This window comes from Saimiri boliviensis, chromosome 11 (genome assembly GCF_048565385.1).
Source record: "Saimiri boliviensis isolate mSaiBol1 chromosome 11, mSaiBol1.pri, whole genome shotgun sequence".
NCBI classification, from domain to species: domain Eukaryota; kingdom Metazoa; phylum Chordata; class Mammalia; order Primates; family Cebidae; genus Saimiri; species Saimiri boliviensis.
The window spans coordinates 103660352-103680287 of record NC_133459.1 but is presented as its reverse complement, the minus strand read 5'-3'; the positions used below and the strand labels follow the sequence as shown (position 1 = coordinate 103680287).

The following is a 19936-nucleotide window of genomic DNA, read 5'->3' as shown; positions in this document are numbered from 1 at the left end:
CTGACTATTAAATAATAAAGCCCTAAAGGATTCTGTGTTCAGAAAGAACACCGTCTACTAAAACATCCCAGCTAGCTCCAACCCACACTTCTCTCCCCCTTCCTTGAACTTGTAAGGCATGCACTATGTGTCCCACAACTCCAGCAGCAGATCTTATTTCTTTTTCATTGTTCCCTAATTGTCTAACTCCACTTTTATCTACTACTTATGTTATGCCTTTGAGAAACTTTGCAATTTTACTTCATTACAGTATGTTTCTTTATTCTTCATGGGAACACAACAGCAGGAACAAAAAATCAGTTGAAGTACATTTTCTTTTAAAGCTTTCCATCACCAGTTTAAGGTTAATTCTTACATGTCTCAGTAATTAAGACACTTTTTCTCCTTCAGATAGCTTACTTTAATATCCACAGTTAAAACCCACAATGGACGCATAAATTGGCGGTGGCTAAAGTTTGCTCAAAATGTTCAACATACTCTATTAAATCAGGAAGGCCTTTGTAGATGTCTTCATCATTAATGCTTTCTTCTGTTGGGAAGGGCCTAGGAGGGGGAAAAAACATGAGTGAATGAGCAACAATCAGGCTGGGCATTTATGTCTCACTAAATATGTAAGTTGTCTGCTGCCAAAATGGTCAGATCAGTCACCATGTCTAACAACGTCTAGGGCTTTCCCCAAAGTGCCTGCTCAGTGGCTGTGTCTGAGGTTCCTCTAGGGAGGTGGTAACACCTGCCACCTGAAATCATCTGAAGCCATTACAGCTAGTCACCACAGTCACATGTACGGGGAAGGGCATAATGACATGCTTATGTGATCTCCCACCTGCCACATACCTGCAGGGTCACCTCACCTACTGCAGCATCCTTCCGTGGCTCACTTCACTAGTGAAGATGAAAATTAGTGGAAGACAAAAACACTGTGCCCTTTACAGGTGAACTCTCTAACTCCAGTTTTATCTACTACTGTTACACCTTTGAGAAACTTTGAAATTTTACCTCATTGCAATGTTTCTTTATTCTTCATGGGGGACACACAACAGGAATGAAACACCAGTTGAAGCACGTTTTCTTGTAAAGCTTTCCATTGCCAATTTAAGGTTAATTCTTACATGTCTCAGTAATTCAGCCACTTCTCATTGTGCCTTTGCAGGGCACGATGACACAGAAATGTCATTTTTCACCCTGACATTTCTGCTCAGACTTTAGCGTATTTAAGTTGTATTTTTTATTTTCATTTATTAGACAAGGCAAATGAGTCAACCAGACCTTGGGGAAAATAGAGTGTTTTCTTTGTTCCCTATTCAAGAAAATCACACTTTAATACATTTCCTGTTCCCATTGCGTGGCTTCCCTGTTTGCCTCGTGGTACTCATAACACCAGGATAATGCCTTAAATTTATGTCTAACAAAATCACAGTAAGTATATCGTGCCAAAAATTCTACCCTTTCCAGGCAACTAGCATATCACCTGTTTCATAAAAACAAGATGATCCATCAAAATAATAAATAAGCTTTAAATAAAAACTAAATAGTTATATTAAAAAGCAGAGTTTCACACTGACTTACAGATTAATTTAATACTGAAGACACTTGAGGAGACTGGGTTTTTCAAATAAATCAGCGTGTGAGAAATACAGTCTCAAAATCATTTTTTATAAATTAAGGCACATTTTATTATGCAAGTTCGTTGTAGAAAATATGGATGAGAAAAATTTAAAAAGAAAAAAAATCTTATTTTTTTTCAGAATCAAGAATACATAAAAATTTGATCATGCTTTAAAAAAAATCTGTTTACAATTAACATAAAATACATATTGCCATGAACGTTATGCATGTGTTGAAAAGCAAATTAGAAGGAGTTGAATGTATATCCTTCCGACAGACCACACACATAGAGAGCTGCCAAACTCATGGCGCATTTCTGAGAAAGGTCTTGCACACCAGCAGGGCATCTTTCCCGAGCGCACTGTGCTTTGTAGCCAGTGCAGAGAACCCTGGTAAGTCCTTGGATCCTCTCTCTTAGAATGGGAATGTACGCTGGACACAGAAAAATGGCTGTGATGGCTACAGAAATATGGAGCACTGAATAAAGAAGGCAAAAAATCTATTCCATTTCCATGAGGCCTGGCTGTGTAGAGACTATTTTTATTTCCTAATGTTACTTACATAACACATCTTTACTGACTGATCTAACTTAAGTACGTAGTATCTGAAACAAGGAAGGCTCAACACAACATATACATCTATATTTGCATGATTAGCAAATGCATAATATCCATCGCAAGGAGATGGCATACTATATTTAAACAATTTACTTCTAGGTTTTTAATTTACTACTGAACCTTCAAAACACATTCTTGTATACATATTTTATACTTGTCTGATTATTTCTTAAACTCCTAAAAGCTATGAGTTATCATTATGCTCTACCTTATAGGAAATAAACATATTACAACATCTTTAAAAATATATATTTACCTAAGCATTTCTGTTTACCTTGAATCATATGTACAGAAATGTTGTAGGAAAGTGAAAAAAAAAATAGAACCCCACCAGTGACAGTCACCTGTGAATTGATAACAATGTTTAGCCAATGTGTTATTCAACTCTATGAATAAGTTCTACCTTGCTCAATTACAGGTATTGATCGACTTACCACCTATGCAACTTACGACCATTCAACCTTATGACCACAATCGCTAGCCACGACTGCTCCGCGTCTGGCAGCGCAAACGTTGCCCAGCTGGGCGTACGACAGTGCGGACCGGCTTCCGGCAGCACTACCATCTCCGCGTGCACCATTTCAACTGTACATAGAGCCTACTCAACTTACGACCAAATCGCCTTACGACCGTTCCGCGGTCCCGACCATGGTCATAAGTCGAACACTGCCTGTAATTTCAAATGTGTACTGGGTACTTACAAACCAGGCACTCTTCATGAATGAGACACACTACCTGTGTGCAAGGTGCTTCACAAATAGCAACCATTTAATAAAGAATCATTACACTGAACTCAATGGGACACATGACCGATGAAACAGAGCTTACCTGATTCCTGTGGCCAACGCTATAGGCGTTCGAGAAAGTCGTGATAATGTTTCTATAACCTGAGAAAAGAGGAAAATATTAATTAAACATGTAGTTAGAAAAGGTAAGATTTTTTTTCCAAAACTTTTCCGATATAATATTAATCACAGCAGCAGAAACATCTATTTGCACATGCCAAAGAGGTACAGAATGAGAAGAGCTGTGATTGAGAAGTATAAATACCTGGATTATATTTTTGTTCCTTTATTACTTTGAGCAGATTACCAACCCATTTGAGTTGCAGATTCTTTATCGGTATAACACAAAGTTAGCCTGGCTTACCCCAAGCAAATTATATCTCTACTTCTACAGAAACTGAAAGATTCTGGAAAGCTGTATTCTCCAGTATAGTATCCACTAGCCATAAGAGGCCAATTAAATTAATTTATATTTTAAAAACAAAAACATCCCAGTTCCGCAGTTGCACTAGCTGCATGTTAAATGTTCAGTAGCCACATACATGTGGCCACTGTAATGAGCTACAAAGTTATCAAAAATTTTCGTCATCACGGAAAGTTCTATTGGACAGTCCTGTTATATAACAAAGCAGTTTACAGTGTGGATGGGTTCATGAGCTACACCACCTGAGTCTAAATCCTGAGTTTACCATTTATTGGATAGCTAACTTTGGGCAAAATACTTAATTTCTCTGAGCTTTAGTTTCATCGTCTAGGTAATGCCTATAATAGATTATTAACAATCATTACATTATTGTGAGGATTAAATAAGACAGCATGTAAAATATTTAAATAGTATTTATTCTGTCTAATCACCAACTTTAAGGAAATTGCCTTAATTTAATTCTGAGTGTTTTCAGAAAAAGTTTTCTAAATTAACCTGATTATCTGTTTCAAAGATTCCTTATAAAGATCTTCAGTACCTAAACCTGTTAAATGTGCCCTGCTAGCAACTTTATCCTTCCTTCAGTCTTTTGTCCTAAGACTGTCTCTTTTGAAGACTTAGTGAGAAAGCCATTTACCTAAAATGTAATTTTCTCATAAAGTCTGTTTTTGTTTGTTTGTTTGTTTTTTGAGAAAGAGTCTCACTCCGTTGCCCAGGCTGGAGTGCAGTGGCACAATCTTGGCTCACTATAATCTCTGCCTCCGAGGTTCAAGCAATTCTCATGCCTCCCTCAAGTAGCTGGGATTACAGGCACACGCCACCATGCCTAGCTAATTTTCGTATTTTTAGTGGAGATGGGGTTTCGCTATGTTGGCCAGGCTGGTCTCAAACTCCTGGCCTCAAGCCATCCACCTCCCTTGGCCTCCCAAAGTGCTGGCATTATAGATGTGAGCCACAGGCCCTGCCATAACGTCTATTTATATGGTAATAGACATAATACATCCCAACTCTCAAAAATTTAACAAACACAGCTTAAAGAGGTTCTACTATAAGGCCTATTCAGAAAGAGAGTAAAAAAGGAGAAAACGCAAAAATCTGTTTCTAAATTAAGGTAATCTAATTCCTTACTTCAGAGACAGAAACATAAAAATGAAATCTCCAGTACTCTGTAGACGCTTCATGAGAGTACTAGCCACACATACATTTATATTTCACCCACTTCAGGAAGCGGTCCCATATACATGGTTGTAGTTAAAAATTCCTGGCTTGGGAGTAAGAATACCTGGAGCCCTGACTCATGAGTTTTCAGCTATGCTCACCTTTACCAGCCTCTGTAAAATGCAGATAACAGCTAACTGCTTCATGGAGTTACTGAAAGAATTAAATGAGATCATGCCATCATATGCTTGACTTGGTAAATGGGAACTTCTATTATTATGTAAAATAAATTATACAAAAATAAAATTTAATTGAATTACATATAGATGACAATGTATTGCATTCTTGAAAACTGCAGTGGGTACATTTTAAGTGTTCTCACCATAAAAAATATGTGATGTAATGCACGTTAACTAGCTCCAGTTAACCATTCCACAATGCATACATATTTCAAAATAACATATTGTATAAGATCAATACATATTATCTTTATTTGGTAATTTTAAAAAATTAAGAAAATCTATTACATAAACCAAAGAGAAGGGAGTAAAACTCTTTAGTATAGTTCCAAAGGGTTAGAAAGAAGCAAAGAACATGGTGACTAGATGAGCTAATTTACTGACCCCAAAATTCTATAGTCTAACCCTAGCCCCCAGATGTGACCCTAGAAAAACAAAAGAATGAAAATTAGGTTGAAACCCTTCATGCAATTTCTCCCTAGTTAAGTGGGTTGAACATCGAATGTCAAAACATACATAACCAATCAGATAAAATTTGATATCAATTAATTCCCCAAAATTAAGATAAAGCATTGTCAGTGAGTGCATAAATTCAGACAATGAAGAATGAACAAATACTAGTAAATTTATCAAAATTAATTCAAAATAAAAACATTTGCTAAAATATAAAAATTATTCACTATTAGGTGAAAAGTCTAGCTTTGAGGAAGTTCTGGGATAATCAGTAGAGTATCCAGACCCTTCAATTACCTTCGCTGCTTTACCTTAGCATGTACTCCACCCTAATATACGACTGTTAGAAATCTATGGGGTGACATCTACCTCTGATTATAGTTTACACTGTGGTCCCAGCATATATCACCACTTAATAACAATAAAAAGGGCAAAAGCAGTACCATGGCTATGTATTTTATTATTGCTATTCTATTAGGTATTTTACATAGCAACGCATTTTATTCCTTGGGGATCTTTTCTATAATAATTATGATGTATCTACAAAATTAGAATGCATTTTCTATTCCTTCCCCCCACCCCCGCCAACAACCAGAACAATGGCAACCCCTCTACTACACACTTCCTCTCTCAGAAAACTACAGCTTGATTTTTTTTCATGAGTGTCCACCAGAGGGAGCCAGATGATAGTCTATTAATTTAGTCCTGACTTGAATGTGTTTAAAAGGACAAAGATTTCTGAAAATCAGCAAGCTAAGACCAACTCCTATTTTTTGCTTAACAAGGCTTATTTATAACTATTCAGTAATAGAAAAATAACAAATATACAAATTCAGCAGGTGAGGAGGAATAGAAAGACAGCATGTAGTGTATCCTAAAGTGAGTCTGAGAACTGGTGCTCAGTTTTGTCTATCCTATTGCACACTGGGTCCATCCGTTAACTCTAAGTTCAGCCAAAGCAAATAAAGACTGTTTAGTCAATGTGGTGTTTTTAGAACAATGTGTCTTCTATAAAGGCGGAGTGTATCCGGATTTGGAATAGACAAGTATACAAACTAAAGCCAGATCCTTAAATCCTCTGTGGAGATTCTGATCTGCCATCCATTCAAGAACTTTTACCAAAAAAAAAAAACTCCAAGGACACTAAGACTATTTTCCTGCAATGTATTAATTCCTAACTTGTTACCTCAATATAATAGCAAAATCTGAGGTATATTAACTCCCAGAAACAGAGGTAGCTAGTAAGAGTACTTTCAATAAGCTAACAATTAACTAGAGTAAATCTATATTGTGAATTTTCTTTCTTTCCCTTTGCCCACCCCTTGATGAGAAAGAAGTGTGGCATCTGTAAAGAAATGAAAATCATCCTGGATCACATAAATGAGAGCTATTTTGTGAGGCAGGTGAGAAAGGCAGACAAAGCGTTCTGAAAACCTGCCTTCGAAGGGTGGCTTATATTCCAGAAGCTAGGAAGGACCATTAAGAAAGTGTGGGAAGGGCAATCATGGGTCAAAATGCATTTTTAAAGCAAAGTGAAGGGCAGCCTGAGGTGGGAGGACACGGGGAACAGACAAGTGGCCAAGAGACCACCCAAGCAGGCTGTCTCAACTGTCCAAGTGAGAGGCGAAGAGATGGAGCCAAGATGGCCACCACAGAGACAGGTATAAGAAGGCGACATGTTCAGTAATAGCAGCTGGTGCTGTGCGAAGGTGAAGGGAAGAAGAAGAACCCAGGATGACCTGGGCAAGCTGTTAAGGCTCTGGAGGTGGCCAGCCCCCCAGCCGGATACCAGGAAAGCCTCCAGGATGCTCCCAAGCAGAAAGCCCTTGTTCCCTCTCTGTCTTCTACGTGATGGACATTTATAACCCTGAAACCAGTAACACCAACCACTCCTCCAGGGAGTCTTCTCTGGCTCCTGGTCTGTGTCCCCTTTATCTCCCCATAGGACCCTGGATATAACTCTGCCATAGCATCTATCACCTCATTTAAAATGAAAATGTATGGGCTTTTTAAAATATTTCAAAGGAATACATGTTTACTTTGTCAGACGGAAATAATACAGTAATACCTAAAAGATGTCCCTCACACCTCTCCTCTCTCTTCTGCCTACATGGGACCACAGCTAAAAATCTGGTATGATCCTGGGAAAATTTGTCTTTTTTCCTTTCCTTTATTAAGTAATGTATTCCTATTTTACAGATTTTCCTACAGCATGCTTTTGCCATTAACAATAAGCCAGAGTTAGCCGAGCACAGTGGCTCAGCCTGTAATCCCAGCACTTTGGGAGGGTGAAGTGGGCAGATCACTTGAGGTCAGGAGTTCAAGACCAGCCTGGCCTTCATGGCAAAACCCCATCTCTACTAAAAATACCAAAAAAGTAGCCAGGTGTGGTGGCGGTCACCTGTAATCCTAGCTACTCAAGAGGCTGAGACAAGAGAATCACTTGAACCCAGGAGGTGGAGGTTGCAGTGAGCTGAGATCATGCCATTGTACTCCAGCCTGGGTGACAGAGCTGGGATTCCACCTCAAAAAAGTAAAATTAAAAAAATAAAATAAAATAAAAATAAAGCAGAGTCATTCCATATGTATATATCTACTTTATTCATTTTAGTGCTGCGTAACATTTCAGTTAAGTAGCAATGATTTAGTCATTCTCTTGCCAATTAGCTTTTTCAATATTTTTCTGCAAAATCTACAACTATTTTTCCTGCCAAAGATCTTTTCAATTATGTGCAGGTATTGCTATATGAAAGATTTTTCAATGGGATGATCAGGGCAAAAGAAACACATGATATTCAACATATTTGCATGAATACTGCTTCAATGTGAAAAAATATCTGCATAATTTAGACCCTGAAGAGTATATAAAAACATAAGGCATTCTAGTGATCTGTTCGTTGGTCTTTCAGTCTGACAATGGAAAATTCCTTAAGGGCAGGAAAATCAAAGTGATTCTTCACTGTTTTATTTCCATCACCTAGTTCACAGCCAGGCTCATGGCAACCACTTAACACAAAAATATTTCTGGCTCAAACAAACAAAAGAGTAATAACTTGCTAAACTGTTTTAAAGATTAGGGATAATATGCGTCCAGATATGTAAAGGGCTCAACCTGGCACAAGTGAGGAATGAATAAATAACTGAAGAATCCTTTGTGAAAATTAAATGTTAAATATGAGAAAGTGTTCCCTATTTACTCAAACCTATAGTCAATAAACACTGACATGTTCCCCTATGAAACATTTTCAACCAATGAGGATTTTTATTTTGTTTGAGCTCTTTATTTTTATCACCCCTTAGTCAGTTTAAAAGCCACAAAATAAAACAGCTTTCAGAAACAGAATGGTGATAAAACTACCTATTTTAACTATTATCTTAATGAGACATTCTGTCAAATATCCACTCTTTGCTTCTCTAGCACATTAGTGCTGTAGATATTATTTGTAATTAAAACAAGTCATGTATGCAGGAGCAGTATGTTATAGCTACTCGAAGGTCCTGAGTTAAGAAAGCCACAGCTTAACTGCAGCTTAACAGTAACCAGAGGAAGCCATGAGACCAACATGCAGGTCTGCCAAAAAGTTGCTAATTATGAATTTATCTTCTCAAGTTCTCTATTCTGAAGTCTCACCTCTTAACCCGTAGCAGACTCAAATGGAAAGGCTGTTTCAAAAGGAATTCCGAGGGAAGGGGTACTTACAACAGGGAAGTGGGCTCAGCAAGGGCAATCAGGCAGCTGCAGGCTTGAGCTCAAATGCAAGATAAGCTTAGGGGATCAGAAGGGGTCCACAGCATCACATCCCTACAGCATTAAGTTGCTATCTAGCAGGGGAGGCTCAAGGCATGGATGTTGCCTCCTAGTTCCTGAAGACTCAGGAGCAAGGGCCCTGTGGGGTTATGGCAAAAAATGCAGGCCCCAGAAAAGGGAACTGGGAATGTGGACATGAAAGTGCTGGGCAGAGAAATTCAGGCAGAAGCATAGCCTGTAGGTCAGGTCAACTGCAAGCCAGAGGCGGCCCAGAGCCTGGTACTACCCGGCATCCCAGACACCAGATTCTCTGACAATGAGGCCCAATTCTAAACCCGACCCGATGGTAAACTTTAGACGAACAACATGTTCCACCTTAACTCTCCTAGGAAATCAACAAAACTCATTATCGTAATTTTCTCTGAAACTCTAATTTCACACAGCAAATTACCCCCATTAGTATACACTGCAGCTTAGTGTCACTTCCAGCAACACATCTTAGAGATTTCCTGAAGCACCTGCTTGTTGCTTTCATCTGTGGGATGCTGTTGAAAAATGTCCTTATCACCTCCTCTATGGGCACAGCCAGATAAGATCAACACAACATTTCTATGCCAAGAAGACTGCAAACCATGGGGAATACATTTCCATTGTTCAAGAGAGTAGAGTATCCATATAGGTTACATGGATCCAAACTATAGTTTGTGCTGTCCTTGGTTACAATCATAAAATAAGAATTATTCTATACTTACTACTTTTTGAATCTTCAAAAGTGAAACTACAGAGAAGAAAAACTTCCTTTTAAAAAAAAGTCATATACTGGGCTGATTAGAAGGGCAGGCTCAGGAGTCATATTTTCTGGGTTTAAATACCAGCTCCGCCTCTTACTAGCTAGGTAAGGATGGGAGTCAAGAAGATAAATGTTCTGTGCCTTGGTTCCCTTACCTAGTAAATTATAATTAAAACATCACCTACCAAACAAGTTTATTGTCAGTGTTAAAGGAGGTGACAGACAGATACAGGCACATAGGAGAATATCCTGGACTTTTACTCTTCCCTAATTTCAACATCGCCCTTGTCATTGTTGTCATCCTCGTCATTATCGGTAAAGTAAGATTCAGTCTTTGTCAAGTACTTCAGAAAACCAAACGTGAGTGCGACCTCACATAGAACTGAAAGAGTTCTAAGAAGGGATAGTACACAGGATGGGCTCAGAGGAGCCATGCCTGTCTGCCCCAAATAAACACCAAAGTCTGTGTAACTAGGGTGTGTTTGTTCATAGCAGTTTCCAGACGAGTCCTTTAGCTGAATGCCTATGCTCAAGACCCACAACTCTATCTTATACAGGAATCCTAGAGACATCACCTTTTATTCAGTGGTTATGAATTATTTTAAGTTAGAGATCCCTTTGAGAGTATGATGAAAGCTCTCACTCATTTCCTCAAAAAAATAAATAAATAAAACTCACCTACACACACACACACACACACACACACACACACACACACACACGTCTGCATCTAATCTCAAGAAATCCAGAGACCTCTGAAGGACCATTCACGGATTTTCCAGATTCTCGCTAAATCTCCTTTCCCTATCAGAATACCATGGCCCAGAAAAACCAGCTCGCCCCAGGTCCAATGACTGACAGTAGCAGAGTGAGTTCCAGACTCCAGGTCTCTTTTCTTCTGTCCTGGATGTTGCTCTTTCCACGTCACTACCTCCCCTGTAAGTTTCTTGGGTTTACAGAACACTTAATTCTGTGCTAGATATATCAGATACACATTCTAAAGGCTGTGAGTAGCAAAATGAAGATACAAAGCTTCCTGCTCTCAAAAAACCCACAGTCTATTAGGAAATACCATAATGGTGAAGGACTCTAAGTGAAAACGCAGACCAGTGTGACAAGCTACATCTGAAGCCCAGGGGAGAGAGCAAGGCCAGTCGCGCCCCTTGGGGGGCAGAGGGAGCGAGAGAGGTTCAAAGGCATCTTTAAAAGAGGTGATCCTGGTCTGCATCTTGATGGGCACCTGGACATTTGCCAGACTCTCTTCCTTCAAGTTAATACAGGTTTGATGGGCAGGAACGACCATTCTCAGGCCCACCCCTTCCATGATCATGTCGTACTCCGGTGAGTACCTTATTCTCTGAGAAGCTTTTTGTAGTTGCCATTTCCTGAATGATATATTTCTTATTTGGTTAAAAGTCCTGATTTTTCAGATTCTGAGAGAAAGAAGGTCATTGAGCAATTTTTTTTCTAAAGCAAACAGACCTGCACTTGTCTTATTAGGCATTTCCACACCACTATGGTCCTGCTGTCTCTGCCTTCTTGACCTTAGCACTTGCCTCTGAAGACCCCAAACAGTGCATCCTTTCCTGCTAACCTGCTTCTCCTCCCCATGCCCAATGATCCCACAATCCCCTTCCTCTCCTTCACCTGGCCAGACATGGGGAAACTTTCTAGATGTAAGTGGCAGATCTAAATTCTATCAATTCATCCTTTTCAGACTCTCTAGATCCATTCCCTTCTCCCTTCCTGTGCCTTTGCTACGGTCTCAGCCCTCTCTATTTCCTTGCCTCAATTATTGGAATAGCTTCCAATATGTCTCCAGACCTACAATTTCACTCCCTTTAATTTCATCCTCCACTTGGCTACCATAGAGGTTTTATGACATTTCAAAACTATTAATGTGACCATACCACTATTACCACCATACCCACTCCATCATTCTTAAGTGCAGAGTGCCAGTTACTTAGCAGCACACTCAGGAGTCCCGAGAAGCTCCTGCCTGCCACTTGCAGCCTCACTCTGCCCACTCTCCACACACTCCCACGTTCAGCCACACCCAACTGCTTTGCCTACTGCGCTCCAGACTGACTCCAGACCTACACAGAGCACAAAATTCACATGATTATAATTTACAGAGGCAGTTTCAAAATTAACACATTCCCACTAACGAGCAGACAGAAAAAAGCAAGCTGGGACCAGTAAGGCTAATTTTCTCACACCAAGTAAAAGATGGTAAGAAATTTTCCTCATACACTGTTTTAACATCACCAGTTCAAACAGCAAAGAAGATAAAACTTGGAACTCATTCGTGCAGAGTTAGCGGTCTGAAAGCAGTTTTCCAGTTATAAATATTCTCCGCTCTGCCTAAATTTATGCTGGTCTGTTAGGGTGTGTTAAACTTAGTACACAAATGATAAAGAATTGTTTGTACACAACTGTAAAAGAAACACTTTAATTTTGAAAATGTAATCATATTTGTAAATCCTTCTCTGCCTTTAAGCAGAGAGTAGAAAGAAAAAGCTACAAAGATTACATGGTAATTTTAGTATGTTCAATACAAAGAATGGAATTTATTTACAGACTCTGTAGGTAAACACCAATTACTCACTGAACCATTTCAGTAGCAACTGCAGCAGAGTGGTTGGGAATGTATCAGACAGCATCATCACCAGCTCACTGGAAAGCCACTGTAACTTTCACATGAACTCCCTTTGAATGGACATGCCCATGTGCTCACGTCAGGCCCGAGGAGAAATTGTTGATGTGATCTAAAACAGACTCGGAGAGTTCTGTATGACCTAAGGGCCTTAGAAATTAATGAATGCTCAGAGCTGCCCACAAATCACACAGCTGGGGCAAAGTCAACACATTTTCCAAACTCAGCTCACTGTCAAAGTCACACAACTCAGTGGCAAATATCACTGCTTCCTGAATGTTGTCCATAGCTGTTACCACTCTAAAGGAAGAAATGCAGAAAGTCCCAGAAAGAAAAAAAGCCAGAATGATAGGATTTCGTTGTGGAGAACATGCCACAGATTTCCAGTCCAAAGATGCTCCATCTTTTGTCCCAGCCTCAGGACTGCTCAAAGAAAAGCATGAAGCATCTGTGAACATTTCAAAGCATCTAACAGAAGTTCTGACTGCCTACCAGGCTGGAATAAAATCTCAGTCCTTAAAGTCTCTGTTCTGGTTGGTGTGGTAACAGTGGTCATTTCATATACTGCTTCAAAGTGCTCATTTTCATATGTGCCTGAACAAATGAAACAGAGATAAATGAATTCATGACGGAAGAAATGTAGTTTCCGGACCAGAGCTAGTCAATAGAAATAAGTAAGTCACATACACAACTTCATATGTTTAAAGTCATGTTAAAAAAATATAAAAACAGGTGAAAATAATTTTAATCATATATTTTATTTAAATCAGAATGTTTAGAAATTATCATTTCAACAGGTAACCAATACAAAAATCAAGATATTTTAGGTTTTTGAATACTGTCTTCAAATCTCATGTGTATATTGCAGTTATAGCTCATGTCAACTCAGACTAGCCACACCTGAGTGCTCAGTAGCCACCTGTGGTTAATCGCAACCATACTGGACAGGATAAGTCTATACAAAACTCTTCAGAGCACCCAGAACACAATGAGAAACAAAACAGATGCAAACTGACCAAGACTGCCAAACCCTTCATTCCACAGATGCAAATGGTAATACAGCGTGACATGGCATCCCAAGGTCCCCACAGCTTGATACGGTCAAAGCAGAGCAAAAGCTTGCACTTGTAGGGGCCCCCAGCCTCTTCAGTGGAGCCAGAAGAAAGCTAAAAGGACCATGAAAAGGTGGCAAGCCCTGGAGGGGGCAGGAAAATACCCTTCTACACAGCCCTTACGTACTTCCCATTTCCCCACTGCCTACACACATCAACTCTTTGATTATTTTCTCACTCAGTCAACCCAATGGTCGCCCACCTTGAAACTCATCACCTACCACATGCCAGGCTCAGCCCTGTAGACATGCACTGAGGAAACTGGACAAGGCCTCTGTCTGTAAAGCATTCATGGCAGAGTTGGGAAGCAGACAAGCAAACAGTCACAAAAATACACACATGCGATTACACGGGTGAGAAGGGTTACAAAGGAATGTCACACAGCGCCAGAGGAGAAGGGATGGGTCTCCATCTAAGGGTTCAAGGTAAGTTCTCTCTAAGGGACAGGCGAATTGGGGTCTGAAAGACAAACGGGGTGATCAAGCCTTCTGCTACAGCATTTCCATACAAAAGTATGAATGTCTGCCAGTGTCTTACATCACTCCTTCCTTCCACTTATTTCTAAGCCTTGTTTATTCTTGTTCTTTCTTCCAAACAAGGAAGGACGCTGAGTTCTATACATCAATCATCTCACCAAAGTTTGAGAGCCAATGTGTGGCAAAAATGGACCCCAAAATATATACCTCCCAACTCAGGGCATGTCTGCTGTGATTTAGCTGCATTTATCAAACTTCACAAGTTTCAGTAAGGACTTCCCATGTATCTTAAGATGGTGTAGATTCAGATTGCCAATAGCCTTGTGTGCCACATGAAAATCACAACTTCATTCAACAAGCTACAGGTAAGGTTCTTAAGAAGGGCAGTAACACATTCCAATTTGTTTTCTAGGAGAACTGTGCTGGCAGTTCAACAGATTAACTAAAAGGAACACACTGGTGATGCAGAAAATGACTGCTGCAGTAGATAGGTGACAGAGTACACAGGTGAACCCAAGGCACCACAGTGTAATGGAGGAAATACATTCAAGGGCTTTTCAGAGCATACTCAACTAGGGCAAGACAGACAACTGCACAAACGTGGTTGTCAGAGGGCAAAGACCCTGGCTGAATGTTAGAAACACCTGTGGAGCTTTTGAAAAACACCAATGTCCAAACCTTACCTTCAGAGATTATGACACAAATAGTCTGTGATGGGGCCTTAGGATTAGAATTTTTTGAAAACCTTTCCAGTGATTCTAGTATGCAGCCAGGGTTGAAAATCACAGGCTTGAGCAGAATAGCTTTTTGAAACCCTGAAGTCCAAGAGAATCACCTTTTTTTCTGCATCCTTTAACTTAGCAAATAACTATTGAATGCTTACGATGATCAGGTATTAGGTTAAGTGATTCGTTTTATTTAATCTCACAAAAGCCATGATTTATACGATATTTTCATTTTGAAATGAGAACTTTCAAGGGTCAGAGAAGTAAAGTGACTTCTAGAAGGATGGCAGGCAAATGACAACCTACATTTGAACCTAACTGTGAACATTCAGATCTGCTAAAAGCCGGCAATGCTGCCAGCACCTTGGGATTCCAACCTTTAATTATAATTTGACTTATAGCACTCATTAATCCTTGGATATCTTGAATTCCAAGGAATGTAAGTGCTTCAGTAGTTAAACCATTCCTCATTTTTCCACTGAACCTTCTGCTGGGTCTCATGCCTTGGGAACAGCTACAGCATCTAAACTCATCTGCTACTGACTTCACCATCACACTGCTAAAGCAAGTGCTAGGTATTTTTTTTTTCTTCACATTTTGCCAAAACAGAAACCTTAACTGTATTATTATAAGAAAACTTTTCAGTGTTATAATGCGTTATGTATTATGGAAATATAAATGCGGACAATTCATAGCCTAAAATAATTCCTTTACAAATACAGCTCAAATTCATATGATAATATGCATGTCATAATGGTAACTTCTTATATCTTTTTTTTTTTTTTTTTTTTTTGAGACAGGGTCTCACTCCATCACCCAGACTGAGTGCAGTGACACACTGCAGCCTCAAACACTCGGGCTCAAGTGATCCTCCCACCTCAGGCTCCCCAGTAGCTGCAAGTACAGCTGTGCACCAGAAACAGATAGCATTACAGCAGTCACCAGCAACTATGCACATAAATTTCAACAGGTAACAAAGCCACTAGTACTATTTACTAAAATGGGAATGCCCATTATGTCATTGTGTGAATTGCTTAAGAAAATTTTCTTAGTAAGTTGAGACTGTAGCATTTGGGTACAAATTTATGTAAAATAAAACGTCAAAAAAATTCCTATGATCTCAGTTAACTATAATTTATTTCCATATCGTGTTTGCTTGAAACTTAGAGGCTTACTGTTTAGCTAGGAGAAATAATTAATTTATATGTAAAATATTTTTGTACTATCAAATTGAATACAAAAGAAATAGTTAACACAACTAGACTAAGAAGTGTCTGGTTCCTCCTAGAGGATACCAGCTTGTACAATTCCTTCTGGTTTGCAATTAAGTAGACTGTAAGGAAATAGTATTGTATAATTTGATTGTACATTACAATAACATACAGGGCATTACAGAACTGTAATGAGATTCTGGTTTAAGAGTTATCTGTTTATCAGTATAAATATTTATATTACTTAAAATTAACCTCACCCAAACAAAAATGACAATGGTAAGCAATTAAGTGTCACTATATGTTATACACATGCACGAACACATGAACACACACAGGACAGGATCTGTGCTGAGCATTTTATAGACACTATAAAACACTCAAGGCAACCTTATGAACAGAATAATAACATTATCCTCATTTTAGACTGCTAAACTGAGAAAGACGAAAGGAACTTGCCCATGGTCACCGAGGTAGTGAGTAGTAGGGCCAATAGCTGTGTCACGGCTGATCTACCCCAGAGTGTGTAACTAAAACCACAAAAATCAAAACAGCCTGGCATGAGTGCTACATACATCATAGAGCCATCTAGGGCTATGGGAGTTGAAAGAGTGTCTGCATTCTATTCTGTCACCTTTTTTATACTTGTCCTAATTTCTTACATTTGAAAATATCACCTATCTGTCTATTATCTGTCTCCCAGAATGAGAGCACAAGCTCCGTGAGAGCAGGGAGTGTGTCAGCCTTACTCACTGCAGTATCCGCAGCATCTAGACCCCCACGTGGCACACAAATGCTCAGTAACTACATCTGAATGAGGAAATGGCTGAGTGGCAGACACGATGGAAGTAAATATTCGGAGGTAAGGAGCTTGGATTCAGGATGGGGGACATCAGATACACTGAAGTCGCAAGTTGGAGGTAGACAGTTTTAAACACCAGGCTAAGGGGTCTAGATTTTATCATTTATATTATGATGAACCAAGAAAGACTTTTTAGCTGGAGAATGAACTGTCCAACAGGAGTATGTAGAGAACCCTAATCTAGTAACTATAGAAGACAGCTCAGAGAAAGAAGCCTAAACTGAGGAAGCTGTTTTAACAATAGCCTAAGCTCTGAATTGATTAGGGAGTGAATTTAGGAGACAGTAAAGGAAGCAGGTATGACAAGCATTATGAAAAAGGGATCAACTGGACTTGTGTGCTACTGGACACATCAAATCCCAGAGAGGCAGATCTAGCTTGAGCAAACTTTAGAAAATCTGAACTGACTCTGGTTAATTACTGTGCAGAAGACAGTTTTTACAGGGAGGATTAAATCCAGGCATTATTTAGGAATTTCACTCTGTTCCAGAGAGGACCAAAGATAGCTCTGGCTGACAATGGTTGAAATAACTGACCCAGAACCATCAAGAAGCTCCAAGATCCATGTGAGTGGGACATGCCACATCAAGTCAGCTACCCTGAACTGGTATCAGGCAAGATCCACACATTTGGGCTGGCCCAGGAATAGCATGGTTTCTACTGAGGAATTTGAAACTATTTGTGGTTTGTGTGTGCTGTACCACACACACATGGGCCAGTACTGATAAAACAGGATTATGGAAATTAGCTTAATTCATCTTTTTTTTCCCCTTCATCTTGCTTTTGCCCTTTTCTGCCCAAATATGACACATTTTTTCCTTTAGAAAAATATTGAATTTAATCAGCATTCAAAAATTCACTTGATTTTAAGAAAGAAGCTGAAGATTGACTTTTATTGTGATGAGTTTCATTTTTGAGAGTCTTTTCTCTCTCTCATTCTAAGTCTTTGCTGATTTTCTCTTAAGGAGTAACTGTAGTTGAATTACATAGTTATTTTTGAAACAGTGTGATAAGATCTACTGCTTTAGAACTCTGTTACTTGTGGCCTTAAAATCCTAAAAGGAATTTCTACCTTAGGGGCCCTGGAAGACTTCTCTCTCTGGATCTTGGATATTTTGCAATGAACAAGGAGCATTTTTCAGTCATTAGCTCCTCTGAGTGTATGTGGTTAATCCAGGATAATCTGAATTTCCCTTAGGGTCTGAGTATTTACCAAGAACTGGCACAGAGAAAATAATCCTCTCAAAGGATGTAGAAAAGTAGCTCAGCCCGAATGGGCAAAATGACACCAGTGAGTGTGGGATGTGACAGTGATGTACCAGGCTGGGAAGAGTATTCAACGTTCTCTGACAGTTTTTCATTAGTATTTCATTTCAGCTTAGCCTCAGATGAAGTATTGCACCTGGAAGAATGGGTACAGTTGACTTCACAAAGAGAGAGGAAAAGGGAGGTCACTAAAGTCCCAAATTCTTTCATATAGAGTTATTTGGGGCCACCATCCCCTTCTTTGGAAACTGCGTCTAGATACTCTTGCCAGCCACTCTCTGAAGGCAGACAAGAATGCTTGTTCTCATCCACCAAACCAATTTGCCTTCTGGCAGTCTCCAGGAATGGAACAGAAATCCTTAATGAGGAAATACTTGTATATAGACAAAGTTACCAAGATAACTCATGTCTAAATAACTCAGTAAACTATGTCCTTTAAACCACTGCTGTAATGGCAACCTTAACGTATGCTTGGTGCTATATAGACACTCTTATGGAATACCAAACAACAAAACTCTTTAGACAGAAAGAACCAGGGTAGATCTACCATATGCTGGCTTCTGTGCAATTATATATTGTAATCTAATTGTAATATAGTTTCTGTTTTGGTACTTTGTCTGTTTTCTTTTTATTATCTTCTCTCTTAACCCACCTCCCCCCGGAAAAAAAAAAATGAATGCCTTGTCAAAATATGGTATAGATAAGATGTTTTGTAATCTGAATGATCTTTTAAGGTTATTTCCCCCAGAGAATACTCGATAGCAACGTGAAACAAGAGGAACACCCCCTAGAGGGGCAGCCCAGACTCGAACATTCATATCTAGTTATAAACATTTGCATAAGTCCTTAGGACTTTGTTTAGAAACAGAAATGTAAGCTGATGCACAGAGCCCTAGATAAAGAATATTTGAATCCTTATGATTTGGCCAGAGGGACATTTTGACTTTCATGTTTCAAACAACCATTCTGATGAGGTCAGATAAAAAGAGTTGAGCTTATTAGAAAGTAATGAACCCTGACTCCATCAAATTCCTGATTCCCATACTGATCTCACCTCCTTGCTAATGACCATCCTATTTCATCCTAACTCTCAGAGTTGAAGAAGATTGGATAAAAGCTCAAGAATGGTGTGACTGATGACTTGAATTACAGCAATGTAAAATAGAAAAGCTTAATCTTTTTTTTTTTTTCAGGTCACATCAAAAAGCCCCTAGGATCAAACAGTGTAACAAAGTGATTCCTTAGACAGTTGTTTTGCCAATACGACTACCTCAAAATGCCATGCAACCAGCATGAGACCGTACAGAGATTCTAATCTTCGCTGCAGCCCTGACTTGCAGTGAGACATCGGCCAGGCCACATGCTCTCTCTGGACCCCTGGTCCTCATCTCTAAAATGAGGGACATGAGTTATTTGATCTCTAATTTCAGCTCTACCCAACAAAGCTACATGGCTTCCAACTCCTATCAGTGAGCAAACAGTGACCCAGTCTCATCAGTTATTTTTATTTTTATTTTTTTAGGAATCAGTTCTCTTAGGAAAAACAAGACGTATACTGGGCCAATGTATGTGACTGTCCATATATATTCATATTCTAGAAGTTGATGATAGATTATAGATTCCATCCCTGATATGATGGAAAGGCACTATCTTTTTCCCACTAAAATGTATAAATATTAAATTTTCTGAATATATGGTGGCAAAAATTTTCTGATGCCTGGCTCTTTTAAAAATATATGAATCTGTTTTTGGCCTAAATAAGGATCAAATATTTGTAAGAGCACATTATACTCACAGGTATACATTCTT

At 39.2% G+C, this 19936-nt stretch overlaps 1 protein-coding gene across 3 annotated transcripts in view; it reads right to left on the bottom strand.

Moving 5' to 3' along the window:
• Positions 1–19936, bottom strand: part of VAV3 (vav guanine nucleotide exchange factor 3) — a 396323-nt gene that overhangs the window by 202791 nt on the left and 173596 nt on the right. For all 3 annotated transcript variants that reach the window (XM_074381320.1, XM_039460910.2, XM_039460911.2), the window contains 2 exons: positions 3051–3109; positions 478–543 (listed from right to left, as the gene is read on the bottom strand). In XM_074381320.1, the coding sequence (XP_074237421.1) occupies positions 478–543; positions 3051–3109 (125 nt within the window). The remainder of the gene's footprint in view (positions 1–477; positions 544–3050; positions 3110–19936) is intronic.